Source organism: Rhinoraja longicauda, chromosome 28 (genome assembly GCF_053455715.1).
Source record: "Rhinoraja longicauda isolate Sanriku21f chromosome 28, sRhiLon1.1, whole genome shotgun sequence".
Classification (NCBI taxonomy): Eukaryota; Metazoa; Chordata; class Chondrichthyes; order Rajiformes; family Arhynchobatidae; genus Rhinoraja; species Rhinoraja longicauda.
The window spans coordinates 22,538,149-22,554,544 of record NC_135980.1 but is presented as its reverse complement, the minus strand read 5'-3'; the positions used below and the strand labels follow the sequence as shown (position 1 = coordinate 22,554,544).

General features: G+C 43.5%; 1 protein-coding gene across 3 annotated transcripts in view; it reads right to left on the bottom strand.

Annotated features, from left to right (window-relative positions):
- ap3d1 (adaptor related protein complex 3 subunit delta 1) overlaps positions 1-5,757 on the bottom strand; it is a 71,697-nt gene extending 65,940 nt beyond the window's left edge. For 2 of the 3 annotated variants that reach the window (XM_078424106.1, XM_078424107.1), the window contains exon 1: positions 5,423-5,756. In XM_078424106.1, the coding sequence (XP_078280232.1) occupies positions 5,423-5,518 (96 nt within the window). In that variant the 5' untranslated portion in view covers positions 5,519-5,756. Of the gene's footprint in view, positions 1-5,422 lie in introns of all 3 variants that reach the window. The other variant, XM_078424108.1, reaches the window with a different exon arrangement.
- Between the last annotated feature and the right edge of the window lie 10,639 nt (positions 5,758-16,396).

Sequence of the window (16,396 nt, the reverse complement as noted above, 5' to 3'; positions counted from 1 at the left end):
TAATAGAGAACTAGACTAATGGCCTGGAAATTAAGAATGTAGTCCCACTTTAGCAACAGATGAATGCAACTGTTTAAATAAATAGAAACTTGGATTACAAAGCAGGTATCAGTAATGATGATTGTGAAACTAGCAGAGCAGTACCCTTCAGGAAGGAAATTAAGCCTACTTTTGAATCCAGACACGCAGCAATGAGGTTGACTTGTTTTTCGGGTGCAACTTTTAAAGTATGATTTTATACTGTGACAACAGAAGGTGGACATTTGGGTCATGCCTCTTCTGAGGTGAGATAACATAATCAGTAACATATGGAGACAAATTATGTTATACAGCATCGCCCTGTGGGTATGTCCTCAATAGGGCAGCTGAGAGTTGCTGAGGATAGGGACATTAACAGTTCACCGTACAATGCAGTGGATTCCTCAGGGTTAAAATTAATTCGAGTCCGACTGCCAATTTGGCCATCAGCACATAGGCAATAGAGTAATAGAGTAACAGCACTCCTGGAACAGTCGCCTGAATAATGTCCATAGCGAGCATTGAATCAAAATGTCAAATTAATTCAAATTGTTTTCAATGGAACGCAAATTCTAGTCTGACAAGTTCAAACTCAATCAATGGTATCCAAGTATTTATTTGGGTGCAGAAAACCATAAACAGTTTACACAGACTGTATTCGTACTGTATTCCAACAATGATCCAAAACCCATTTATTCCCACTTCCTCCAATATCTGCCTCAGATATACTATTAATTTCTCATAAATATCCATGCAGGACATGGAAGAATTACCAGTTTTTGTTCGTGGATGTATGGCGCTTCAGAAAATGCACACACTGTAAATGCAGCAGTCCATCACTTTCACTTTAAAATCAGAAGTTCAAAGGGTTTCATTGGATAATTCTTTCACTCCGTTTTACTGGAAATGAATTGTTGCGAATCCAGTTTTAAGTTAAACTGGACTGTTCTATTATTTTCATTGAAGTAAAATATTTCAATACACCTTGCAAAAATGTTCTCTCTTGAAATAACAAACATCCTATGAGATCAGAGGCCGATTTTTATTTCTCCTCCTTTCCCACAAACCATCCAATTTTCACCTTTTCACCCATTAATTGTATTGCCAAAAGAAAACTTTCATTTTGGTATTCATAAATCTTTTACAACTTAATTAAATTCAGAAATCACCAGCTCCCAAAATAAATTCCCTTTATACTGTTGTGCAATATTCACATCTCCATGTCAACATACTTTCCTTCAAGTTTAAATGCATTGGAAAAAATAGAAAGGGCAGAATCTGGGCTATGAAGGCCATCTCCGCCACAGTACCAGCTATTTATATACCCATTTCACCTCTTCCATCTTCTGTCACACATCCTCAAAAGAAAGATAACGTGATTAAAAAAGGTTAAAAGTAGTCAGGTTGAGTTTATTGTCATATGCACAAGTGCAGTGTGGAAGAGGTACAATGAAAATCCATTCCAACTAATCTGTTCCAGCAGTTTCTAAGCCAATAAGTTTTCTTCATCTAAATTACTCCAAAAACTTAGTAACCTTTTTTGCCAACTTGGTAACTTGCAAGATACCCAAAATTTGTTACAACTTTAATTGACATGCATGCTTGGAAAATGACAAAGATAACATACATGTCAGCAACAGGACATCCAGCCCTCAAGTCAGTTTACCCATGCAACAAGATCACAGCAAACCTTCCAACTTAACATGTTTTCCTACACTATCCCCATATCCTTTTATTTCCCCAAATACCCAGAAATCACAAAGCTCTAGGTGCTGTTTCATCACTGCTCTATACAAATATAATACTTCTTTACTCCTGTATTCAAATATTCTTGTTACAAAGACTAACATGCCATTTACCTTCCTAATCATTTATTGTACCTGGACCTTGTCCTTCAGCGATTTGCACACAAGGACACCCAGGTTCCACTGAACATCAACACTGCCTACCACAACATTTATAAAACACTTTCTATTTTGAAGACAAAAGTGGATGGCGTCACATTCTTGCGCATTAGATTCCATTTGCTGTGTTCTCGCCCCTTCAGTCAGCATTTCCGTGTCCTCTAAAGCCTCTTTGCATCATTCTTCCCTTCCTACACAGAATCCTATCTAGATAAAAAATAATTTACAAACCTAGAGATGCAAATATTTGTTCCCCACAGCCAAGTGTGTTAATAGCTGGAACCCAAACAGTGATTTCCGCAGTACCCGACTGGTAGATCCTGCAAACGTGGGAATAATCCATTTATTAGCATTCTTTGCTTACAGTCCAATAAACAATTGTCAATCCATGTCCTTATATTAACCCCAATTCCATGTGCTCCAACCTCCTACACAAGATCGGATTGAAAGTCTTCTGGAATCCAAATACATCGCCATCCACTGGTTCCCCCTCATCTTTTCTACCAATTACAGGAGCATGAAAACTGTATCTTCCAGGTTCAGAAACAGCTTCTCCCCCAGCAACCACCAGCCTATTGAACACTATGAACTCCAACTAAACTCGGAACTATGAAGTGATTGCATTAGGAACTTTGTTTTTGAACTATATTGCTTTTATTAATTTATTTAATTTCTTCTTAGGGTATCTACTAAGTATTGTGTTTACATACCTGTTGTGCTGCTGCAAGTAGGGATTTCATTGTTCTGTTTAGAGACATCTGACAATGATACACTTTTAACTCTCGTGATCTTCAAATTAGCTCAAACAGTTAATCAAATATGCTGTTCCTTCCATAAATTCATGCAAATTCTACTTAATTCTTCAATGCTTTTCCACAAATACCTTTTAGATTTCAACATTTCCCACAATGCGTTAGCCTAACCCATTGGTAAATCTCAGTTTTCACTCTTCCATCTTTCTAAAATAGTGGGGTCACATTTGTTATCCTCGAATTGACAAAAGCACTTTCAGGATATTTAAAAATTTGAAAAATGAGAATCAAAAGGTTTAACGTTTCTATAATCCCCTCTTTCACAACTTTCGCACCATGAGACATACTCCATTGGATTTCAAGCTCACCAATGTTCTTTCTCAACTATTTACTTCAGTTCCTCATTCTTAAACAACTCTTGGTTCTCAATATTTGACAGATTTCATCTTCCTCCATCAAGACCAACAAAAAGGTATTTTAAATACCTCTACCACATTACATTTAATTTCTTATTCCTCATTAAAATTTCCCTTTAAGGGTAAGAGGCCAATGTTTCCCTTTGCTAACCTTTTCCTTTTTACATAGATATAGAAACTCTTAGTCTGCCTTTTTATGTTTTTACCAATCATGTCTATTTATAAAAGAAAAAATCAATTCATTTGTTCTCCTTTGCCGAGTTCTAAAATGACACCAACAGAGGACGACTGCCAATACTGGCAACTTTCTAAAGCCTTGTTCTTTGATTGACTGTTATCTTTAATTTTTCCTCACCCATTTCCTTTTGGATTTGGGGGTGGTCAATATTATACACTATTTTCCATTCTAGCCATTGCCTGTCCAGCAAACTTTTCAATGCATTTTCCCAAAGGTGCCACAAAGATTTTAAATTATAAATATTCTATTCATCATTTTATATTAACATAACATCTTGATCCTAAGACTGAAATACGAACTCGAACGGTAGACTGAGCACAAGGTAGCTGATTAACCAGATAAGTAGAGCCGTGCTGGGCTAGATCGACTTCACTGAGCTTGCGTTTAGTTAATTGTTAGGAGGGTCTCTCAAGTTCTTAGGCAAATAAAGGCTACCCAGGCAGCATTTTCGATACAAGTAGGCAAAAAGAGTAATTTGACTAGCAGATGAACATTGCTCATAAAGCTTCAAATATAGACCAAGGGTTAAATGAAACACTTATTGAATATAGAATGGAACAGCACAGGAACAAGCCCTTCGGCCCACACTGTATGAGCCAAACATGATGCCAAGATAAACTAATCTCATCTATCTGCACATGATCCACATGCATATGAATATTCATTGCAATATCCATATGCCTATTCATTCAATATTACTTGGGAAAATGTGTGTCATATTTAACGATGGATATGTGAAAGCATACATTTTATAACCATGCCAAATGTTTTCTTGAATATAGCGTTTGTTACCACTTTCCATTTTTACTCATTTAACTATTTCGCCTGTAGACTTAATGGAATACTAAGTTGAACTGCCAAAAACGAAAAGTGAGAACTCTCCTGTTTTTGCTAACTGTAATGTCGCTGGCGAGGCGAGAGCAAAAGCAGAAATTGAACGCACATGTCTCCCAACTATCGGGTTAGTAGATGCAAATGTGTCAGCAAAAGCAAAATACACTGGGTCCCCGAGCTGTCAGCGGGGTGGGGAAGAGGAATGTCTACCAAACGAGGTGACCCACTTAAATGCCAAGTTGTGGGTTGAGGAGAACCGCGGCGGCAGCAGCAGCAGCAACAACGGTAGAAGCCGGCCAGAGAGAAGGAAGGAACAAGGAGCCCGGGGGAATAGAGCCCCAGGGAGGTCCCGGGTCCCATGAGGGGTCCGGGGCCACGAGAGTGGAACAGCTCCCTGGTAGGGTTCCTCGGTGGAGTGTGCTCTCTCCTCCCCCCCCCACACAGAAATCCGGGTGCCGTGAGGGAGCAGGGTCCTGAGTGAGGGAGCGGCGCCCAGGGACGTGTGAGGGAGCGGGATCCTGAGGGAGAGAGTGAGGGAGCGGGGTCCTGAGGGAGGGAGTGAGGGAGCGGCGCCCAGGGACGTGTGAGGGAGCGGGGTCCTGAGGGAGGGAGTGAGGGAGCGGGGTCCTGAGGGAGGGAATGAGGGAGCGGGATCCTGAGGGAGGGAGTGAGTGAGGGAGCGGGGTCCTGAGTGAGGGAGCGGGGTCCTGAGGGAGGGAGCGGGGTCCTGAGGGAGGGAGTGAGGGAGCGGGGTCCTGAGGGAGGGAGTGAGGGAGCGGGGTCCTGAGGGAGGGAGTGAGTGAGGGAGCGGGGTCCTGAGGGAGGGAGCGGGGTCCTGAGGGAGGGAGTGAGGGAGCGGGGCCCCTGAGGGAGGAGCGGGGTGAGGGATCCTGAGGGAGGGAGTGGGGGAGCGGGGCCCCTGAGGGAGGGGCGGGTTGAGGGAGCGGCGCCCAGGGACGTGTGAGGGCCCCTGATGGAGGGGGGCGGCGTGAGGGAGCGGGGCCCCTGAGGGTGGAGGGCCGTGAGGGGGTGGCACTCTGGGGTCCGGGTCGTGAGGGAGCGGCCCCAGGGGGAGGGGCCTGAGGGTGCAGCGCTCAGGGGCCCCTGAGCCTCTGGAGGGGGGGGGGGGGGCGTGAAGGAGCGGGGCCCGGGGCCTGCTGTCACCGCCGGGCCTGCGCTTGGCTTGTCATCGTCGCTGAGCCGGCGGACGTGGCGGGGCGGGCTGTGCGGAAGGCGGACACTCACTACTCGTTCACTCACCTCGTCATCCTTGTGGTTCCTGATGCCACGTACCAGGTCCTGCAGGTTCTTGTCAAACATTCGGTCGATGCTGCCTTTCACGATCTTCAGCGCCATCCTCGCGCCTTCCCGTTTCCTCCCTCCCAACCACCTTGCTGCAGATCCGGCTCCCGGTGCTGATCACACCATGCCCGAGTCCTCGGCCTCCCCCGCGGTCTTGGTGCGCCGAGGGAGGGAGGGAGGAAGGAAGGAAGGACGGAAGGAGGCGGGCGGCCGCTGCTTTGCCGGAGCCGCGCTTACCTTCGCAGCACAGAGCGAGAGAAAATGGCGGCGGCCCGGCTGGAGTCAGGTGACCGACTGCGGGACGGGATGACGGGGAAGGAGGGAGGGAGGCCTGGCTCTGTCCCTCTCACTCTCACACACAAGGGCAGTTCTGGTTCTCTGTCTCATCCATTCACACATACATACAGAAGGACAACTCTCGGACACAGAGAGACAATTCTGGTTCCCTTACTTACACACACACAGGGCCAATTCTGGTTCTCTCTCTCTCACACGTTCTTAGTACCTGAACTTGATGTACAGGACTTTGGTCAACGTGGGTTGTTTTTAAATGTGCTATACAAATAAAATTGACTTGACTTGACAAACATAGACAATCTGGTTCTCTCTCTCACACACACACAATCACACAGACAACTCTGGTTTACTCTCTCACACACAGACAACTCTGGTTCTCTCTCTCACACACAGACAACTCTGGTTCTCTCTCTCTCACACACACAGACAACTCTGGTTTTCTCCATCTCACACACAATCACACAGACAACTCTGGTTCTCTCTCTCTCTCTCTCACAACTCTGGTTCACACACAAACACAGACAATCCAGTTCTCACACACAGACAACTCTGGTTCTCACACACACGCAGACAACTCTGGTTCCCTCGCACACAGAGAGTCAACTCTAGTTCTCTCACACAGGGACAACTCTGATTTTCTCTCACTCACACAGAGGGACAACTTTTTTTTACACACACACACACAAACAACTCTGGTTCACACTCACACACAGGGACAATTGTGTCTCTCTCACTCACACAAAAACAACAAACACAGACACGGACTCCCAATTCCTCCGTCTACTCCGCATCTGCACCCGGGATGAGGTGTTTCACACTAGGGCGTCAGAGATGTCCTCATTCTTCAGGAAACGGGGCTTCCCCTCTTCCATTATAGATGAGGCTCTCACTAGGGTCTCTTCTACATCCCGCAGCTCCGCTCTTGCTCCCCCTCCCCCCACTCGTAACAAGGACAGAATCCCCCTCGTTCTCACCTTCCACCCCACCAGCCGGCGTATCCAACAAATCATCCGCCAACATTTCCGTCACCTACAACGGGACCCCACCACTGGCCATATCTTCCCATCCCCTCCCCTTTCTGCGTTCCGCAGAGACCGTTCCTTCCGTAACTCCCTGGTCCACTTGTCCCTTCCTACCCAAACCACCCCATCCCCGGGCACTTTCCCCTGCAACCGCACGAGATGCAACACCTGTCCCTTTACCTCCCCCCTCAACTCCATCCAAGGACCCAAACAGTCTTTCCAGGTGAGGCAGAGGTTCACCTGCACCTCCTCCAACCTCATCTATTGCATCCGCTGCTCCAGATGTCAACTTATTTACATCGGCGAAACCAAACGCAGGCTCGGCGATCGCTTCGCTCACACCTGTGCTCGGTCCGCGTTAACCAATCTGATCTCCCGGTGGCCCAGCACTTCAACTCTCCCTCCCATTCCCAGTCTGACCTTTCTGTCATGGGCCTCCTCCAGTGCCATAGTGAGGCCCACCGGAAATTGGAGGAACAGCACCTCATATTTCGCCTGGGCAGCTTGCAGCCCAGTGGTATGAACATCGACTTCTCCAACTTTAGATAGTTCCTCTGTCCCTCTCTTCCCCTCCCCCTTCCCAGATCTCCCTCTATCTTCCTGTCTCCACCTATATCCTTCCTTTGTCCCGCCCCCCTGACATCAGTCTGAAGAAGGGTCTTGACCCGAAACGTCACCCATTCCTTCTCTCCCGAGATGCTGCCTGACCTGCTGAGTTACTCCAGCATTTTGTGAATAAATACCTTTGATTTGTACTAGCATCTGCAGTTATTTTCTTATACTCACTGTCACATCACTCACACATAGAAAATAGGTGCAGGAAAATAACTGCAGATGCTGGTACAAATCGAAGGTATCACAAAATGCTTGAGTAACTCAGCAGGTCAGGCAGCATCTAGGAGAGAGGGAATGGGTGACGTTTCGGGTCGAGACCCTTCTTCAGTCTGAAGAAGGGTCTCGACCCGAAACGTCACCCATTCCCTCTCTCCTAGATGCGGCCTGACTTGCTGAGTTACTCAAGCATTTTGTGATACCTAGAAAATAGGTGCTCTCGGATTCACTCACTCTTTTACATGTAGGGACCTCTGTGGTTCACATATACACCCAGGGATCTCTGGTTCTTTCACTCACACAGCCAACTGTGGCTCTCACACATTGACATCTTCCCTGACTCACACGCATTCGCACTGGGACGTCTTCTCAGGTTCACTCACTCACATGAGGACATCTGAGTCATAGAGTGATACAGTCCCATCTGCCTGCGCTTGGTCCATATCCCTCCAAACCAGTCCTATCCATGTACCTGTCTAACTGTTTCTTAAACGTTGGAATAGTCCCAGTTTCAACTACCTCATCTGGCAGCTTGTTCCATACACCCACCACCCTTTGATGGGAAAAAGTTATCCCTCAGATTCTTTTCCCCTTCACCTTGAACCTATGTCCTCTGGTTCTCAATTCCCCATCTCTGGGCAAGGGACTCTGTGCATCTACCCGATCTATGCCTCTCATGATTTTGTACACCTCTGTAAGATCACCCCTCATCCTCCTGCACTACAAGGAATAGAGACCCAGCCTACTCAACCTCTCCCTTTAGCTCACGCCCTCTAGTCCTGGTAACATCCTCGTAAATTCATTCATTCAGTCCCATAAAAACAGAGACATCCAGCACCCTCATTTACAGAGACATATTCTCTGACCCCCCCTCCCCACATACATGCGCACACACACACACACACACCACCGCCTTCCCCTGCTCACTCATTCACTCTCACCCACACTCATAGGTTTGTCTTCTTTGGCTCACTAAGGAAATTCAGCATGTCTCAAATGATTCTTAACCTCTTCAGATGCACCACAGAAAGAAAGCATTCTATGGGGATGCATTACAGCTTGGTTTGTTAACAGCTCTAAGGCATTGAGTCCAGTCCATCACACAATTTATTCCCCCCACCTCCCCAGTTCAGACATTCCTTCTCTCCTCTCCAGTCAGGCAGAAGATACAGAAGCTTGAAAGCACATACCAACAGATTCAAGAACAACAACTTCCCTATTATTCTCAGAGTACTGAATGTTCTTCTCATAACCTATGTCCCAAACTATCTCACTGTTATCTTTGCATTTTTTTATCTACAGTTCTCTGTGTTCTACACTCTGATAAATTTCTCCTCGAGGTATCTTTTGCACTTGTTTATGGCTCTATTGTACTTGTGTATCATAGGGTTTGACTGAATAGCATACTAACATATTTTCATTGTATCTATGTGACAAAATAAATCAATAACAATAACAGACCACTCTATATGAAATTGATTGCAAAGAGAAGGGATTTTATTCTTTTATTTTTACACAGGCTACCAGTGAGACCACATCTGAATTAGTAATAAGAACGGAATGCTCTCAGCAGGGCATGCAGAATCTGCAGAAAGGGAAACAATAGTTGATCTTACAGGAGATCCAAAAGAGACAAGCAATCTGCTGGAGGAACTCAGTGGGTCAACCAGCATCTGCAGTGGGGAGGGGAGGGGAGGGAGATAGGAATAGTTTTTCTCTCCCCCTCCCCCATAGATGTTGCTTGTTGCTGCATTGGCAAGTTCCTCCACCAGCGGATTGTTGGTTGCTCCAGGTTTCAGTATCTGCGGTTTCTTGTTGTCTCCCATTTTACAGGAGACCCAGTTTTCCAACATTTGCAGTTTTGTTTTGATTTTGTCTACAGCATTGAACTCCTTAAATGAAGGATGCTAATGGTTTGGAAACAGTTCAAAGAAGATTGAGTAAATAATGCTCGGAATGGCAGGTTGTCTTAAGAAGCCTTGCCTGTAAAGACCGGAAATTTAATTTAAAAACAGAAGCATTGGTCAGGCTAGGCTTGTTTCGACTTGATTGAAGCATGTGATTATTTGACAGGATGGATTTGAAGGGGATCGTTCCTATTATGGGAGAATCTAGGACTGAGGTCACTGTTTCAAAATAATTTAAGTCACTTTTCTTCCTCTCAAACTCTTCCTCAAAGGCTGAAGAAGCAGACGGTCTGAAAAGTTTTAAGGCAGACATAGAAAGATACTTAATGAGTTGGAGGTTGAAAGATTAGTATGGGTTATAAGCAAATGTGAAGTTGAGGTTACAATCAAATGGCTAAGATCTTAACAAAAACAGAGCAAACTTGAGGGGGGTGGACAGATTGGGGGGGCAAGTGACCTTCTCCTGGGGCTAATTAATCTCTGCGAATGTGTGTATTGCACATTATTTTGCTATTATTTACATTTCATCTGCATATTCAACCGACATTAGTCTTTTATAGAACAGTACAGCACAAGAACAGGCCTGTCGACCCTCAGTGTCTGCCAAACATGATGCCAAGACCATCACTTGCATATCTGTGCATAATCCATATCCCTCCATTCCCTGCATATCCATATGCTATCCAAAAGCCTCAAATTAAAAGGTCTCTCGAAATTTGATTAATATACTGTATATTAAAACCACATGACTGGTCAATATTGCATTCTGTTAATGCTTGAGAAAACCTAGTGATGAGTGAGTCATAGAAAAGCTAGCAGGAATGTGTTCACACTGTCATTCTACATTCCAGTCTGCCCAAAAAGTTCCGAGGTGAACACAAGCTATTGTAGTCCTCTGACATTAAATTGTCTTCTCAGCAAGCTCAACGCTCCTTGTAAAATAGTGTTAAAAGTCAGCAAATTATCTCTTCCATTATGAATTATTCCATAAAACAGATTACTAAAATATTCAAAATAAATTCTAGGTCTCCAGCATTTTGCTGTGTAATGAATCAAACAGACCTGTGAATATGGACATAAAAGCTGGAGTAACTTAGCGGGTGAGGCAGCATCTCTGGAACAAAGGAATAGATGACATTTCGGGTTGAGACTCTTCTCAGACCTGAAACATCACCTCTTCCTTTTCTCCAGAGATGCTGCCTGACCAACTGAGTTACTCCAGCTTTTATGTCCATATTCACAGGTCTGTTTGATTCATTACACAGCAAAATGCTGGAGACCTAGAATTTATTTTGAATATTTTAGTAATCTGTTTTATGGAATAATTCATAATGGAAGAGATAATTTGCTGACTTTTAACACTATTTTACAAGGAGCGTTGAGCTTGCTGAGAAAACAATTTAATGTCAGAGGACTACAATAGCTTGTGTTCACCTCGGAACGTTTTGGGCAGACTGGAATGTAGAATGACAGTGTGAACACATTCCTGCTAGCTTTTCTATGACTCACTCATCACTAGGTTTTCTCAAGCATTAACCACCATCTGCAGTTCCTTCCTACACAGATCTGTGACTATCATCCATCCCAGAACATGGCTATCACACATTACTTATTGGTTCGTATCTTTGACTGTTGGCTGCACATCAAATGCACCCATGAAACTGAAGAAACAAGTCAATTGAGATAATTGCTCTCTTATGGATGTCCTCTGGGGAATGATGGATAATGCACATTATTGCAGCTGTTATGTAAAGAATATAAGCAGAAGGCACACCAAGGCTTCTACTTCTTATGGAGACTGAGGAAATTTACCATGCCTCAACTGACTCTTCCAAACTTCTGCAGATGCGCCATAGGAAGCAAAATTGGGTCGCATCACAACTTTGGGAACAGTTCTGTCCAAGATAGCAAATATTGCAGAGAGTTGTAGATGTAGCGCAGTCAATCACACAGACCCCACCATTGACTCCATCAACACTTCACGCTAGCATGGAAAAACAGCCAACATTATTCAAAGACTTATCCCAAACCTATCATTACTCCTTCTCCCTGCTCCCATCCAGTAGAAGATACAGAAGCTTAAAAATACCACCAAACTCAGGAAGAGTTTATTTCCTTCTATTATCAGGCTTCTGAATGATCTTTCCATAAGCTAGGATAATGTCCGATTCACCTCTACCTTAATGCAGACATTGTACTTTGTCTATGGAACTGATGTATTACTGAGAACTATATTCTGCAAGCTGTATCTTCCCCTTTGCGCCACCTTTGTACTTGAGTTTAACTTGATTTACGTAAAGAATTACCTGATCTAATGGGATAGCATGCAAAACAAAGCTTACCACTGTACAGGTGACAATAATAAACCTAAGCTTCACAATGAATCTTAAGATAGTGTGGGATTTTACAATATTCTACTTGCTTTAGGTTATAACATAATTTTGTTTTGACAAACCATTCACCTGTCTCAGAAATGTTCAGATTTTATGTCTTTGGACGCATTATAATGCAGATTAACATTAGTTCCCACTTGAGGCTTCTAATGCAACAGAAGAAACAGGAAACATACCAGAATTCCATAGATAATAACATTTCACTTTAAATTAAAAATCATGCTCCAAAACAAAGCTATCATGGTTCTCAGTAAATGAAAGCCAACAATGCTCGTCTGTATTTGATGAACATATTGGACACCATTTGTCTGGTATAATTGAGTTCTAAATGGTTATGGATTGGCCTTCACACAGCTTTGGCATTTGCTGCTTCAACATGTTTGTATCAGTATTCGCACATACTAGTAGGAGTTTGGAACAGAAGCGATAGCATTGACTACAGTAAACCATTTTCCTTAACAGAGAAAGATAAAACTAGAGGACATAGATTTAGCAACTCTGACAAATTGGTTGCCTAGTCTAAGCTTGGTCTTTCCAATGTAAAGAAGACCACATCGGGAGAACTGAATGCAGTAGATGAGGTTAGAACAGGTGCACGTGCACCTCCACCTCTCCTGGAAGGACTGCTGGTGTCCTTGCATAAATGTGAGGGATGAGGTACAGGGAGAGATGTTACATCTCCTGCGATTGCAGCCGAAGTACCTGGGGAGGGGGTGATTTGGGTGGGAAGAGATGAGTGAGCCAAGGAGTTGTGGAGGGACTGGTCTCTATAGTAAGGGGTGGGGATGGGAAGTTGTGCCTGATGGTGGGATCATATTGAAGATGGCGAAAATGTTGGAGAATGATGTGTTGGATGCAGAGGCTGGTGGGATGAAAGGTAAGGATCAGGGGAAATCCTTGTCCATCTGTGGAGAGGGAACCTGACATCATGTTTGGCACGGACATTGTGGGCCGAAGGACTGTTCCTGTGCTGTGCTATGTTCTATTTAGGGTAAGGAGTAAGCGATTTAGAATGGATCTGAGTGGATGTTTTTCATCCAGAAAATGGTGACTAACTGGAAGGCATTGCATGAGAGAGTTGCGGAAGAGAGTCGCTGATAGCATTTATGAAATGTCTCGATAAACATGTGAAGTGGCTGGGCATAGAAGGCTCAGAGCCAAACACTGGAAGATGGGATTTACTGTATGCGTATCTGTGCACATTGGTCAGTGTGGATATGTTGGGCCGAATGGCCCATTTCCCTGATGTATGACTCGATGAAGCTCATTGGTGAATTTTGTAAAGGCATAAATGGTTGATGGGAGATCATAGAGTCATACAGCACGGAAACAGGACCTTCGGCCCAACTTGGCCATGTTGACCAAGATATCCCATTTACACCAGTCCCACCTGCCCTCATTTGGCCTCTATCCCTCTGAAGCTTTCCTATCCATGTACCCATCCAAATATCTTATAAATGTTGTCAAGAATAGGACGGAAATAATTAGGGAATTTTCCCTCAGGTACAAAGCGAGCAAATTCTTTTTATGATGCACGGTAAACCTATTTCAGGAAAGTGCACAAGTAAAGAGCATGAGGTGCCTTTCAGTAAATATTTGTCATTTTCATCGAGTACAATTAGTCACAAATAAATTCTGAAGCCAAAGCAAAATATAAGAATATACTGACCAACATATTATTCTTCTTCAAATTAAGTTCATTAATTTTTAATGCTATGTAACCCAATCTCCCAAACATGCCAGATTAGGTTAAAACAAGGCTCAATTTCTTTTACATGGCTGAAAACATACACTGAACTTTTGGTCTGAAAAACCAGCAGCAATTTGCTGCTCTGTAAAGATTTGCCACCACTCCAATTCAAATCATTCATTATATAGAGTGAAATTATTTTCCTCATTAGCCAAAGCAATGTTGCTCAATTATTTAAAGGTGGAATCTAGGCACTTTAATTAATTAAATACTCAGACTAAGGATGTGAACTCACTGTGAGAAGACCATTTGTTTTTAGGTCGGGTACATCTATAAATATGTTGCTGATGAAATAGATCTCATCTTAGCTCCTGCATTGCCTCACCTATTGGTGATAGATTTTACACATTGCTGTTTTTATCCAGTGTAAACAACCAGTATTTCAGATATTTCTTCAATAATGTAACACAAGCTCAATCAAAATGCATTCAAATGAGTAATTATTTATTTCCATCTTTAAATAAAAAGGATTTATGCACTGTGTAGGAAGGAATTGCAGATGCTGGTTTAAACCAAAGATAGACACAAAAAGCTGGAGTAACTCAGCGGGACAGGCAACATCTCTGGAGAACTGTCTTGACCTGAAACGCCACCCATTCCTTTTCTCCATAGATGTTGTCTGTCCCGCTGAGTTACTCCAGCTTTTTGTGTCTATCTTAGATTTATGCACTATAGGTTATTTGAAGTTTTTAACTTCAAGAAAGTATTTAATCTCTTGTCGATGGAGCTTTGTGAACATAAAGAAGAGTTATTAATAATCAACATCTGAATTATGCTTTGGGGAAGAATTATTTAAACAAGGCACCTGTTGTCTCTGACGGATATTAAAGATTATACTGATATTAAAAATATTGTAAGTTGCTCTGCAGGAAAACGGATAGATCGCAAACATTATTTAAACCCTGTCATTATTCTCTGTTCAGAAGGGCAATTTTCTGAAAAGGAAAGTGCCAATTATCATAGCTGTAAAATGTAGAATGAAAAGCAAAGTGCCAGGATCTCTTGTTGTTTCAGACAAAATTACATACTTACACATGAAAGGAAGGTGGAGGATTGGAAATCAAGTTGTTGGATTCATAGTGACATTTGAATCCTGTACAAAAACTAGCTCCCTTTCCCATATCAGCACAAGACAGTTACAACACATCTGTAAATAAACCATTGGCCTTAGTTCTATGTTATCTTATGTTCCCATTCACTCCCTACACACAGGTGTTCTCATCCATTCCCTACACATTAGGGGCAATTTATAAATGCCCAAATTGGGGCAGCACAGCGGTAGAGTTACTGCCCTACAGCACCATGGTTCCATTCTGACCATGGGTGCTGTCAATATGGAGTTTGTACATTCTCCCTGTGACCATGTGCGTTTTCTCCAGGTGCCCCAGTTTTCTCCCACACTCCAAAGACATACAGGTTTGTCGGTTAATTGGCTTGGTAAAATTGTAAATTGTCCCTAGTCTGTAGGACAGTGTTAGTTTGTTGGAGTCGCTGGTCAGCGCGAACTCGGTAGGGTCTGTTTCTGCACTGTATCTCTAAGCTAAAATTAAACTACAAATCCACATGGATTTGGGATGTGGGAGGAGACCGTTGCACCTGGAATAAACCTCCACACAGACAGTACCTAAGGTCAGGATCGAACCCGGTTCTCTGGCGCCGTGAGGCAAAGGCTCAACGAGTTATGTCGCTTTAAAGAGGAAATTAATAAATCTTTGAAAGACCTGGGAATTGGGAGTTAAGGAGAACTGCTGCTCGCTGTCTCTGCTCCCGGGACACTACGTAAGCACACCACGTGGCGCCAGCTCGTTGGGTAACTAGTGGAAGTGGGGGTGCAACGGGAGCCTAGGTCTGCTGTAACCGAAATCCGCTAGATAGAGGTCCATTATTGCAAGATTGTACTGTCTGCGCATGGACAGATAAAACTCCAAATCTTGTTCATGATGTTTGTTTAATACTCTGTAGTAAGCCTGAGGAAGATCAAAGTAATCTCTGCTGCCAGCGATGAGTGTTGTGACACCAGTCTCTGCATTGAATTGAATTGAATACATTTTATTAGCCAAGTATGTATACATACAAGGAATTTGCATTGGTGCTTTGCTCGCAAGTAACAACACAATATACAGTAAACAATTAAGAATGAAACATTCTAATTTAAAGCGAGGAAGGTTGAAAGCAGAATTTAAAGATGGTATCGTGTCTAAAAAATGGCAGGCTAATTTAGATTACAGCTCTGTGGTGTGACATGTAGTACTGGTATATATTTAAAAATTGGTTCCATAGGAAATAGAGGAGCTCAAAAGCTCAGACATGAGACTTGAGAACAGCTTCTTCCCTCCTCTGACCTGACTCCTGAGTCAATCACCTCTTTCACACCCCATTCCCAGAGGTGATGCCATGTACACTTGCTCTTAACTTTACCTCATTCACTTATTCTATTATTATACTTTAATATTCCTTTGCACTAGCTTAGCTCAGTTTATTGTCACGTGTACTGAGGTAGAGTGAAAAGCTTTTGTTGCGTGCTAACCATCCAGCCGAAAGACAATATGTGATTACAATCGAGCCATTCGCAGTGTACAGATGCATGATAAGGGAATAAAGTTTAGTACAAGGTAAAACCAGTAAAGTCCGATCGAAGATAGTCCGAGGGTCCCCGATGAGGTAGATAGTAGTTCAGGGCTGCTCTCTGGTTACGGTAGGGTGGTTCAGTTGCCTGTTGGACTGGTCAGAAT